This window comes from Schistocerca gregaria, chromosome 1 (assembly GCF_023897955.1).
Source record: "Schistocerca gregaria isolate iqSchGreg1 chromosome 1, iqSchGreg1.2, whole genome shotgun sequence".
In the NCBI taxonomy this organism is placed as follows: Eukaryota; Metazoa; Arthropoda; class Insecta; order Orthoptera; family Acrididae; genus Schistocerca; species Schistocerca gregaria.
The window spans coordinates 636,757,076-636,771,023 of NC_064920.1; the positions used below are offsets into that span (position 1 = coordinate 636,757,076).

Below are 13,948 nucleotides of genomic sequence, written 5' to 3' on the forward strand. Positions count from 1 at the left end.
TCTAATGAAGTATGTATATTTAAACATTTGACAGGCGACTGAGCATGCGACCAACACAAGAAGAATTGGAAGAAAGGAATATATTAAAAAGTAAGTATTTTCTACAGTGACAGAATGCTGCTTTCAAAGAAATCTCTGGAGCATTCTGTTTTTCTTAGTCATGTGAAATTATTTTTTAGATATTTTGTTGCTTGTCATACTGCAACACACAGCTCCAAATGATCAGATGTTCAGTGGTTCGTCTCCATAAGTGCAGATCACTCACATTCATTATACATTCTGTGATGATACAGCGAGGAAGCAAAAACTCGTGAAATACTGGTTTAAAAAAGTCTATACTTTTTTATTTTTATCTTTGGCAATTACGGGGACATTGCTCATATATGACAAAAAATTTCTGTGAAAATTGAGTAATTTGCATCGATAAAGCCTAGAGAATTGTGAAGAACGGGTAAAAAGGTAGCCAAACATCAATAAACAGAGCATAAAATGCAAGTCAAGTTGAAATTTGTTTCCAGGATAACGTGCAAGGGTTGGTGGAAGAAAAGCATGAAAAATAAAACCAAGTGCTTGAAGTTAGCTAACACTTATTTTTCTAGCATTTTGGTCTGTTGACGAATAAGTCAATTTCTACTGTTGTATTCCTGATTCAGACCCTGAAAGTAAAAGCTAATGTCTTACGGCAAGAGTAAGTATCTTAGCTCTCCAATGCAAACTGCAATTCAGTATCCATAGTCTGCTTATATAAAGTGCTCTTAGAATCCAAATAATTTAGGAGTAAGGGTGACAGTTCACTGAATAATAGAAGTGTTGATAGGAATAAATGCCTCTAAAATACTGTGAATTAGCATCATCATCCCTAATTTATTTACATACTATCAGTCTCTTATTTAAAATAAATAGCCCATTGGTTATGTATGTTTTCTCTTACTGTTTAGAGTAACATTTGATATATGTAGCCTTCGTACCCAACAGATGCCAAATAAACAGTTTACTTTGAACAGTATTTTTACGTACATAAGCTTCATTGCAGAGATCATTATTGAAATCCACTGAATTTATGTTAAGATGTTTACTGATTTTGTAATTTAATCAAACCAAAATATGTTTCTCTCTTTGTATCCAACCTAAACATGTGAGATCCATACTAATGCTAGAAATTGGAAAGTAATTTGGCTGTTACATTTTCGTGACAAAATCACTGAACTCATTCCAGTGAAATTTGGTATGGGTATAGCTGGAACCCTGAGGAAGAACATAGGCTACTTTAGAAAGTATGTATATTTAAAAGTGGTGAAGTAGTGAATGAGGGTAACTTCTCTTTTACATCAGTGAACATAAATTACACTGAAAAACTATTAAACTTGTTGCGTAATGTATACATTGTATAAAATATAGTTAGCTCATTGTTCTGCATTGGGGGAGGAGGGAGAGGGAAGAGGGGGGTTGGCCCTCATTACAAACTATGCTTACCCAAACAAGCAAAAATGTGAGGGCAGCTGATGTTATTACATGTACAATAGTTTAGTTATTCAATGTCACTCATCACAACTAATGATATGTGGCCACAGCTGCAGGAAACAGCTAGTGTTTTTTATATTTTTGTGAAAGCACTTGTGAAAATCCATGTTTTCATGTATTTTAATAAAACTTTTAGATGTTGTAATAATCAGCATCACCAGAAACATGAGATTTCACTTCCATGTGTGACACTATTCTAAGAGACAAAGGAATACCTCCTTATGGTTTATGTGTAATGTAAGTGTGCTTAACATAATATTAAATGTTATTCATTTACCCACTGTATTGGAACATAGAACAAAAACAGGGAGAAAAACTGAGAATTGTTAATCCAAAGGCATCACGCTTACTTGTCAAAAGCATATTTTCAAGTGCTGTTAAATTAAATGATGATATCTGAAGAGAGTTGGTCAGGAAAGAGCTCTTGGCAAATCTCATTCCAGAACAATGGATATGTTAGTGGAGCAAGAGATAACAATCCAGAAATGTTTATTTGGCATTAGTACAAGCAACAGAGCATAAGAAGTTATAGGGGCATGATACGATTAGAATGCGTAAACCAGATTAGCTAGGATTTTGAGTCTGGTTAATATGCAGAGATGAAGATAATAGAGCAAGATGGGATGGAATGGGTGATACCGAATCAAATGTCTGATGACATTCGAAAAAGAGTACTGGAATACGTATGTAGAGCTCAGTCTTTATACTACAGATACAGAATGTAGTTAACTAGGTATAACTAGTAACACACTCTTTTGTTCCTAGCTGTCAAGCAGTAACAAAAAGCATCTTTCCTGAAATTAAATTAATATCATTCTTCTTCTCTCATTAAAATTAAATATCAATCTGATTTTAATATTTGAAGAGGTTACTGAGTTTTCACAATGGCAAAAACTGAACATTTAAAGTAAAACATAAAGTATTTATCTTGGTAACTGTACAGAAAAGAGCAATGTAACAAGCTTAGTATTTGTATCTAACTTGTATATATATTCTTGTACAGAACAAAGTGCAGCAGAGGAAAAGAAGATGAAAGAAGAAAAGAAGAGGATGCTTCTGCGAAAGCTTAGTTTCAGGCCGACAGTTGAAGAGCTCAAGGAGAAAAAGGTTATTCTAATTTCCATTGTTATCCTTTACTGTTTATGTTATGTTTCATAGTGTGTGCTACCATTCAAACATTCCTTTTGTAGTAAATTATATCTGCAACGTATTATCACTTTTACATGGTACAGCTCATTTACACATGAGCTAGGCAGGATTTATATATTGATAAACTGATCTACTAAAATTGTTCATCAAGCTGTATGCAATCCATTTCATGATCACAACAAGTGCCCATTGACACACATTCAACAAAACTCTCAGTATTCCTATATTCAGTTAAGAGTAAAATTTTGATCAGTTGTAGACCTTCTCAGATATATATGACGATAACTCTTACTCAGTTTCATGCTGCTTGAAGTTTGTTTACTGTTTTCATTAATTTGGCGTATGACTCACAAACTACTTCTGCCCCCACTCTGCAAGGTAATTTGATTAATAAAAAAATCATGATATGTGCACAGGGTACAATCATTTAATAGCTTGAATGGTTTGTTAAAAATGATGATGAAACGTACCAAAATTCAAATACTAAAATTAGAAGGTTCATTACTCTCAAAGAAATCTATTTTCTATTTAAAAAAAAAAAAAAAAAAAAAAAAAAAAAAAAAAAAAAAAAAAAGACCATTAATATCAAATCCTGACTTTCATAACTTGAAAGTAGTATGAAGATGCAGAATATCTCTTAAACAATTGAAACTCCCTGTAGAAATGTCAACAATGTAGGAAAAGATAGATTGCTACTTACGGTAAAGATGAACATCAAGATGCAGGCAGGCATGATTAAGACACTTACACATAAGCTTTCAGCCACAGCCTTCATCAGAAAAAGAAAAAAGACACACCGTTCATTCTCAGAAGCAAGCACATCTCAAGCACAGATACATGTATCGCGCAGCTCATGCTTGAATGCCAGGTAGTAGCAAATCTAATGGGTGATCAAAAAGTCAGTATAAATTTGCAAACTGAGTAAATCATGGAATAATGTAGATAGAGAGGTACAAATTGACACACATGCTTGGAATGATATGGGGTTTTATTAGAACCAAAAAAATACGAACGTTCAAAAAATGTCTGACAGTTGGTGCTTTATTAGCATAACAAAGTAAGACAAAGCAGAAATGATGTTCTTTACAGGAAATGCTCAATATGTCCACCATCATTCCTCAACAGTAGCTGTAGCCAAGGAATAATGTTGTGAACAGCATGTCCGGAGTTATGGAGAGGCATTGGCATCGGATGTTGTCTTTCAGCATCCCTAGAGATGTTAGTCGATCAGGATACACTTGCAACTTCAGGTAACCCCAAAGCCAATAATCATATGGACTGAGAGGTCTGGGGACCTGGGAGGCCAAGCATGACGAAAGTGGCGGCTGAGCACACGATCATCACCAAACAACGCACGCAAGAGATCTTTCACGCGTCTAGCATAACTTGGTTCTTTTGGTTCTAATAAAACTTCATGTGATTCCAAGCATGTGTGTCAATTTTTACCTCTCTATCTACATTATTCCATAGTTTATTAAATTTTCAAATTTATACTGACTTTTTGATCACCAGTATCTTTTCCTACATGTAGAATATCCCTTAAGATTCATCAGAAGATTAATGATACTTTTCTCCACTTTGTAGCAGCATATTACCTGCTCATCTACACCAAATTCCATTGTTAAAATCACGAATGTACAGATTGGCTGGGTAAGATGAAACAAATTTCAATTAATACACAAAGACATAACAAGAAGCAGCTGAACCAGAAAATTTGTCATTATGGTTTATGCTGTCTTGAAGTTACTTATTCTAACATTTTGACATGTAATTAATAGCTCCACATTCTTATTTAATGGGATAAGTGTTGTTGACACTTTTTATAGGCTTTCAATAGACAGGCTGTCATTTTAATGTTTGACAGACATGTATTGGTTCCACATTATCCTACCTCCATATTCTGGTATCTGTAGATTGGTTACTATTCCTGCTTTCCAGTAATTTTAATTTTGAAATGGAAGAAGGTGTAGTACTCCAAAGCCAAGTGAAATGTGCAAGTAATTTCTGTTGTTAACTACAAGGATGCCATTAAAGGATAAACCTGGTATGTGTCTGAAAGTAACTATTTTAAGTATGGGCTACCAGGAGTTTGCAGCACTCCATTTTAACTCTGTAGTTGTACTTCACAGTTTCATTTGATATTAATCTTTGTAGAAGTTTCTTGCACCCTACAGAGATTTTTCTTTATTTCATTCTTTTTAATATATCCACCTGAGATAAGTGCCAATTAAGAAGAAAACTTTATGCACACTTTTCCTCGCAGCACTCCTATACTTCCTTTAGGACTGATAACATAGACGGTATAGAGGCTCTGAAGTTGAGCACACCAGGATTAATTCTTAAACTCCATGCAGGAGGTCAACAAAGTAGCGAAGTGTGAGATATAATGTGAATCAAATTATAAAGCATTTGTGAATGAATATAAAATAACATAACATGAAATATTCTTATTGCACAGTGGATATAAAGTTACTGATGTTGTATGGGATTCAGTATTTTGTGTGAAGGATTGGACTAAGTTAAAGATTTGTGTTGTTTTGTTGCAGATCATTCGATTTAATGATTACATTGAAGTGACACAGGCACACGAATATGACAGGAGGGCAGATAAACCATGGACTCGCCTCACACCTAAGGATAAGGCTGCCATCCGTAAGGAACTCAATGAGTTCAAAAGTTCTGAAATGGAAGTGCACGAAGAAAGCCGTCACCTCACAAGGTAACACTTAAGATCTTACGTTTATTGTATCATTTATGCCAGTGTTTCCTTTTGATGTAATTTAAATGTAATTTCATTAATCGAAATGGCAGTGGCACAGTTGTAACCAAGGTCTTGGGGGTGTAAAAAAATTGAGCTTCTAAATCATTGCAGCCAAAAGATACTTTTGTCTGTAAATACCTGTTGTTAAAGTTGAAATTTATACCTATCTTCCCTTGGTGGTGTAAATAATTTAAGCTTCTAAGTCAATGCAGTCAAAAGGTACAGCCACATATGTCACATATTTTGATACTTGCAAACTGACTCATCAAAATCTATAGATTAGCTATCTATTTACATGTCAGGCCTGGTGGTTTTTCAGTAAAGCACATGCCTGGAAACTGATAGGTCGCAGGACTGAATCTCAATCGGACAATTAATTTTTGAGTCTTCGTTTTAACCTGGCCTTCACCTCTCTGATTTGAGGAGTTTCCAGAAACGTGGTTCAGATTCCATGTTAAACTGTAGGTTCTCTTTCCTCACTTGGATGACTGAGGTTGGTTAGAGACACACAGGTTGCCAAAGTGGCATCCAGTAGAAAGACTTTTGCTAGGCCACAGAGCCACACAGAATTATCATTATTAACTATGCACATGATTAAGTGTGTACAAAACCCTTAGAATGAAAGTCCTACTCACACTTGCTGGACTTTACCCATTGATACGCAGTAAAGAAAATTTCTTGACTGTGTGAAAATAGTATGATGTTATTGAGTTGTAGCAGAAGTCTATGTAATAAGAAACGAGAGCTGCTCAAGTGTGCGTTGTGCTAGCTTAATACACAGGAAATTGTGCCAGACCGAGATTGAATCCATGTGTACTGGGTTATTGGTCATTGGCCTGAAACTTCCTGGCAGATTAAAACTGTGTGTTGGACCTAGACTCGAACTTGGGACCTTTGCCTTTCACGAGCTGTCCTCATAGCTTTACTTCTGCCAGTACCTTGTCTCCTACCTTCCAAACTTTACAGAAGCTCCCCTGCAAACTTTGCAGAACTAGCACTCCTGAAAGAAGGGACATTGCGGAGACATGGCTTTGCCACAGCCTGGGGGTGTTTCCAGAATGAGATTTTCACTCTGCGCTGGAGTGTGCGCTGATATGAAGCTTCCTTGCAGATTAAAACTGTGTGCCAGACCGAGATCAGTGCACATTCTGCTGCAGGGTGAAAATCTCATTCTGATCATTTGCCTGGTACACCATCCAGCTCAAGTGTGATAATGTGATTTTTAGGTAGTTTCTCAGACATGTTTAGGCAGATGCCTGGCCGGTCCTCAATCTGCAGTTTAGAAAAGATGATAAACAAACTGTTAAAACACTATAACACATAGAACAAAGATTATGTGGTTTGCAGACAGATAGCACACATGACCTTCATAAATAATTGCCAGGTCATGAAATAGTAGTCCGTGCCACAGGTAGTTATATGGAAGCAAATGAATTTTCTCTCTTTCATGGTTAATAATTTTGAAGCTATGAAGATCTGTAGAAGAAATTATTTTTCTATAATGTCACATAATTGAAATATTAAATTGATTGAAATTAAGTTTTGAAGAACAATATATTGTATAGGGAAAGTTGTCTAATACTAATATTGTTCGACTGCCTTTATGCTCCATTCACAGATTTTTGTGGCTAAAAAAATTGAAAAAGTATGCTCATCTACATTTTATATGTAGTTGTTCATTCTTGACACCAGCCTCACTGACATGGTAGTTTCATGTTACCAGACCCCTTTTACTTATATACTTTCCTTTCATTTCTCTCCTTTTAACTCAATGAGAAAAAACCATTTGTTTCAAAGACGTGGATTCTTTACACTGTAAAGTGTGTTGCTGTGTAATTGATGAGTATGGTCCTCTACGTATTTCTTTTCTAGTTTACACTGTTTATTTGAGAGGAGTGCTTGGATCTTGGAGCGTATAATTGGAATCACTGTTTTTATTTCAGGTTCCATAGGCCATGACGACAGCAACGTATAGGCAAGGAAATCCACTGGGCCAGTGTCATTCAGGGGCCGCTCATGAAGAGTGTACTTGTGATAGTGATGCTGCAATATAGTGTTACGTCCAAGCTGACTGACTTTTACACTCTCATCCTGGCCAGAAGTGATCCTTTTTTCATATGAAAATGAATCACATCTGTTACATATTGATTAATTTCATATTATTAGAGCAAATTTGTGTGTAAGAAACAAATTTTAATATCTCGTCTGTAAATATTGTAAAATTACCTTTGCAGCCATTTCTCGCAGGGATGGCTTCTGGACTCAGTAGTGCATTTTTTGGCACAACTCTTTAAGGGAAAGAAAGTAATGGTTACCCACCAAATCTTCATAGATCAGTAAATTTCAGAAGTGGAGATGAGTCTGCAGTTTTGTTTTGCCTGGTTGTGTAGCTGTGAGCGTTCATGGCTGCAGTTATGCTGAATGTAGTACATGAGATAATTGCCTTAGAAAATTGATTGTTTCTATTAAGCCTGTCTAAAATGGCAACTGTATTTATTACTGTTTTTGTAGATAACAATGATGAAGTCTTAACCCTGTGGTTTCTCAGAGTATTAGAGAAATCATTATGAAAGTTTTATGTCACTACCAACTTTCTCGGGACATGAACAAATTATTTTTAATTATTCCAGTTTTCTTTATATATTGAGTTATTAAATGATATGTGAATGCACTTAGTCTTGTTATTAAATTAAACTATATATTTACTGATGAACATTGTGCATGTAGGATATTCCCAGAAAAAAATATCAGTGTCTGGCCTGTTGCACCATTGCCCTGTAATTAAAAATAAAATTCAATCTATGTTTTTAAACAATTTGTGAGAGAGGTGTATTTGAGTGTATTGTTGCAATATTACTGCTAGAAACTGAAGTTTTAACACTTGATTTATCTTTCAAGTGATTTTTTGATAAAGTTCTTCTGTAGTGTACATCAATATTCATTATGAAGTCAGTAAATCCTCCTAATAGTTATTCTTTTATTTTGTGATTTATTACTCGACATATTACCCTAAACATAAGAAAATCTGCATTAAGTAGTTTTTCAGAATCAGAACTGCTGAAAAATTATGAAAATTAATAATGATCTCACTCAACATATGTTACCAGTAGTTAACTATTATCCCTTTGAATATGGCTACTATAACCATGATATGATTTTTCATTCTTACCAGTGACATTGCAACTGTACATCCTGACAGCTTTCGTTTTATTAGCAGCTAACAATTACAAATAAGAAAAATAGAAGTTAATATTAAACAACAAAAAATGGAAAAAGGGGGGAAATTACTCACTTGGTTTGAAAGCAGAATAATGATGGTAACCAATGTTGTACCAGCAACAAAAAGAACTACCTTTTCAGATATAAAATATGGGAGGTGTAGATGAAATAAACAGAACACGTTAGCAAGAAACTATTGAGTCTGAGGACAGAGAGATATTTCGATGGAAAACTGATTAAAAGTGCCATCTTGATAGGTGTGTGTAAGTCTATACAGCTGAGAACATTAGAGGTTTTACGAGTGTCATATCCAAGAGCACTGCTTGCTAGTAATAATTACAAGAATGTCAATGTGAATGTGAATTTCAGCGATCCCTTAGTGAAACAATTAAGAACTTCACTGTATGCAAAGTAGCTTAACAGGATCAAAGTAATAATTTCATGAATGAAATGAAAGACAAATAACAACAGACAAATTTAACGAAAGGAGAATTGGGAGAAAGAAGGGAAGATAAGGGAGAAAATTGACAAGTAGCTGAAAAACCAAATGGCAAATATATGAAAAGAGTTAAATAATAATGCAAACAAAGAAGGCCAGTGATAATGTGAGTTTGCTTAGTTAGTTTCAATGATAAAATAGCTATCATCTGTTTAATTCCATTGCTAGGTAGGGGAATGTTGACAAATTAGATGCATTACAGGCACTGAGATGCCACCTTTTAGTTTGGAAAATGATTTCTACATAACTTTTACTTTATGTGCATACCAGTGGATAAAGGGGGGGGGGGGGGGGGGGGGAAGATCCCTGGAACAGAGAGGTTAAATAATGCAGACTAATATTTTACATTACATATTTGTTTGATATATATAATTTTTTCATTGTCTTACTTATAACAAAACCCAATATTAACTAAGAAATAGGGCATGGTTTAATGAGCTTTTATGCATCTTCATTATTGTCCTTAATTGATTACACTTTCCTCCTTTTTTCCAATGGATCAGATAGGTTGACCTTGTGCGTTCCTGATGCCACCTCATCATCCATTGTTAAAGAACAGCTCAGATCCATAGTGGTTTTGTTACATTTTCCAATATATATATATATATTTTTTTGACAAGTTGATATTCACAACTTTCTTTCTGCATTTGATGCAGTTGGGTAGAAGTGAAGAGTCTTCAAAAAGCTTCATATAATGTCTTTATTCAGTAAGACCAAACTGATTGTTATTGATAATGCAATTTAAATATTACCAGTCTGTGCACATTATGTTCAATGAACACAATGTTTCCCAATTTATTACTCATGATATTTATGCATACCATAAACAATAGCATAGTGATGAATGTCTTGAGACCGTTGCTCATTTTTTGTGTAATGTTATTCATACAGATATGAACATTAGTGCTTTATTGTCCTTATTTGGGAAATATCTGATGTGACCTGTTTTTGGATATCTTTTCCTAGTTGAAACTGAATAGTATTTGTCAAGAGATATATTCACCCAGATATGTGCTTGGGAAGGCATTCTCTGTGATAAAATTTTCTTAATGTTCGTTGCTGACAAATAATTCTTCACTACACACACATGAAATTGATGTGCAGTGTAATAAATGCAGCAGATGTTTTTGAAAAACAGAAGAAGGAGTGTGTGTGTGTGTGTGTGTGTGTGTGTGTGTGTGTGTGTGAGAGAGAGAGAGAGAGAGAGAGAGAGAGAGAGAGAGAGAGAGAGTTTTACTTGGTGAGTAAAATTGCATAGTGTTAACCAGTTATCCAACAGGCATGTATGTCAATTACACCTTTATGTGGTATGTGGAAAGAAGCTGCATGAACCAATTTTTCTGCAAAAACTGTTTGAAAATGAGGCATTTCAAATGATTTTCTTTGCATTACCTGTATCATGTTTTGACCCAAAGTGATCTATAGATGATGTAGCATAAATCTTTTTAAGTATTTTATGTGAGATTAGATTTTCAGGATATTCCATGAAATATATTTTGCTAGGAATTTATCTTTGAACCTAATTTATGTTTGATATTTTTGTACTGATCTTCAGTGAAAGTGCAACTTACCCCTTACTTTATCACAGGAGAAGTTGTTTCTTTATTGTGTATATCTGATATTTTATAATTGTGTGAAGCTCAGAAGTTGATCAATTTATCACAGTATCTTTGTTGTTACTTCATTTTTATCATTATTTGTTAGAAATTTCTAAAAAACAAGAATCAAGGATTTAAAAAAAAAGTTTCATAGACAGTCCTCCCCTTCCAGGTATGGAATTATTCAATCTTCCATCAAATACTTTTACATTTAGGTAGGAAATTTATATTTGCTTGTGTTTGATTATACGCAAAAATTGTCATTGTGGATTGAGAGCTGGCCACTCTTTGTTTCTGTCTGTCTTTTACTATAGTAGAACATTCCGTTTGTGGAGGGTCAGATAACAAAAAATTGGTATTTTTTATTAGCATCACTCATCCTTCATTAATTAACTTTTGTTATGTTAAGGTGCAAGAGCTGTTAATCCCACTGCATACCAGTCCTCCTCACTATCCCATCTCAAACAGCGAATTGTGCAGTCTCCCACAATAGGTACAGTAGTTATATTTCTACCAAGTATCAGAATAACAAGACTTTTAATTACATGTTATACAGTGCAAAAATTATTTAATGCCTTTTTATTTCAAGCATCTTATTATTGCATCAATGAATGTAAATCTCTTTTATGGCAAAATTTCTGTATCTCACACATCACATTAATTTTTAAGAACTTATTACATATGTGTCACATCATACCTACAGAGACAGTTTCTGCACTGTATTTGTTGTGAAATGTCAAAGGGTAAGGAAGTCTACAAACAAGAATTGAAACTAATATAGTGAGAGCTAAACTTTGAAGAAATGTGATGTAATAACTGACTGTCTTGGAATTAATCATTACACTTCACTCATGAAGGTTGTGTATGAATACACTCTCTCAGTTTTCCACAAATATATTTTGTTAGCTGAATGATTTGAATATAAAAATATTTCTGTAAGTAGAAATTATACATAAAATATACAAAAACTATCACATGTAGCAAATGACAAAGCTTATCTTAGTTGTAAGGCTATCACTTTTTTGTATCAATATTTACAATTTTGACAACTCTTAAAAATTTTGTTAAGAGTGTTTGAATGTAAATTGTGATGATGAACTTATTTTGTTCTAAATAGGGGCCATCAAAATTTGGCCATTAAATAGTAAAAACCTCAAGTGTATCAAATTTTATGCATTCACAATGTAATTCTGTATTATAGTCATTTTATTTGTATCAAGGGCAAATCATAACTGTGACCAAATTTTTTTCCTTTTTATTTTCCTTTTTTCTTCTTTTTTCTTTTTTTTTTTTTTTTAAAAAAAGGAATAGGCATGTGGCAGCCTGCTGAACATGTGCAGTTCAATGAAGGACTGCTCTTGTAACTGTGCGTGTTTCATTATTCAACTTTTCTTAAAAGTGTCTTCCGTGCAAACATCATTTGCACTGCTTTGACAATTATGTGTTGTGCATCTTCTGCAGCCACTGTGATTAAACCCATTAAGAAAATAAAAACATAATTTTTCCAAATTTGTTTTATACTCTAGCTGACTACTGTATTGATTAACACCACAGAGGTACTGATGTGAAATGACTGCTAGCCTATGAGATGTGATTATTGTAAATCTATTGGTCTGTGTTACTGCAAAGAATTTTAATTTTTCTCTGTTTTGATTGATCCAAGTGGGAACTCTGTGAGTCAAAGGTGTTATGCAAGCAATTAAACAATTGTACTAGAGAAAACTCAAATACCTAGACTCAAGTTTGACAGCATCACATAAAAGATAAAACTGAATCTCAAACTTTTAGAACTAGAGACAGATTACTTTTTAATTTAAACAACAGAAAGGAAAATACACAAACAATAGCATTCTTAATAAGGGGCGAGAAGAGAAGATTACATTCTTAGTTTAATCTTTAATTCATGAGTAGCAGTGCTCTACTTCTAGAAGTATAAGATTCAGACGTAAAAACGCAAACTGTATAAGTTTTGGGTGGGTACAGACATTTGATCTATATATTTATAGTAGTTGCCACTACAAACATGGAATTAATAACAACACATCTGTACCTTTGTGTTAGCAGTTTGTTTAATAACAATAGATTCTCTAAAGTCCTGCCATAAATAATATGAAATGTTATTTGTAGTTGATGGGCTGATGACTGTAAAGTGTTTGAAACCTTTTTTGCATCAATTGTTGAGTGTGACTGTGCTGTAAACTAATTGTAAGTATGTGGAGTGAAAATGAGTTGTCCAGTTTTATGCATCAGTATATTATGTAAAATCATTCCAGTGTAAAAGCTTTTGTTCATGTTGATTTGTGTGGTCCTCCTCCAGTTTTACTTCTCCTGACCACATATACCTCTCCTTCCTCCTCTTCTGATTTTCTTTACAAGTGGTGTATGAATTGTTTCTGCACTGTTAGTGGAGCTCATTCTGCAGATGCTCTGTAATGATTCTCAAAATTTTGATCTCTTGCTGTATGACAATCTCAAATGATAGACTAAATAGTTTAACTGAACTTTGTATTATAACAACACATTGGGTCAGCCTACAATACCTCATCCTCTCAGAGTACCTGAATGTATGTCAGTAACACAAGAGAGGCCATTCTAATACTCTCAATATGATGAAAATTCCACCTCTAGCTGCCCTAAATTCAACACTTCCCTGAATGCTGATTCTAATGTAGCAATTTTGGTGCAAGTACAATTGGAAATAAAATATTGATTTTTGAAAGAATTAGAAGTAATGTAAGGCGAATATAATGCATCAGTTTTTACTTCTGATATTTCAAGGGTAATATATTGTGCTTATGTCTAACAGAACTACCCACAATGAGCACAACATTTGTTTTGTATGGAAACAAAAGGACTGATGATATCTTGGACATGGACACACATTACCTACACTGGAACACATTTTGATGGAGACAGAACTATACATTATTCTTCGGGTCTGTACATTGTTCCATTTAATCTCCGCAGTAGTTCACAAATCAAAGCCAATGTGCAGTATGGCAGATATTATACTGTCTCAGTCAATATGTTAAATATTTTAGGATTGTGACATACATAATGTACGGTGGGCTTTGACTGAAGACTTGACAAGACCTTATGGAATATTTCTGTTTTAACGGTGACACAATTTACATCAAACAAATGACTCATTACTGGGTTAGTTTTTTTGTATGCATGGAGCATTTGATCAAAACTCAATAC

General features: G+C 34.1%; 1 protein-coding gene across 5 annotated transcripts in view; it reads left to right on the forward strand.

The window, feature by feature from the left end:
• LOC126360357 (phosphatase and actin regulator 2) overlaps positions 1–13,014 on the forward strand; it is a 717,887-nt gene extending 704,873 nt beyond the window's left edge. For all 5 annotated transcript variants that reach the window (XM_050007705.1, XM_050007703.1, XM_050007704.1 and 2 more), the window contains 4 exons: positions 35–90; positions 2,525–2,628; positions 5,217–5,389; positions 7,375–13,014. In XM_050007705.1, the coding sequence (XP_049863662.1) occupies positions 35–90; positions 2,525–2,628; positions 5,217–5,389; positions 7,375–7,390 (349 nt within the window). In that variant the 3' untranslated portion in view covers positions 7,391–13,014. The remainder of the gene's footprint in view (positions 1–34; positions 91–2,524; positions 2,629–5,216; positions 5,390–7,374) is intronic.
• The last annotated feature ends 934 nt before the right edge of the window (positions 13,015–13,948 follow it).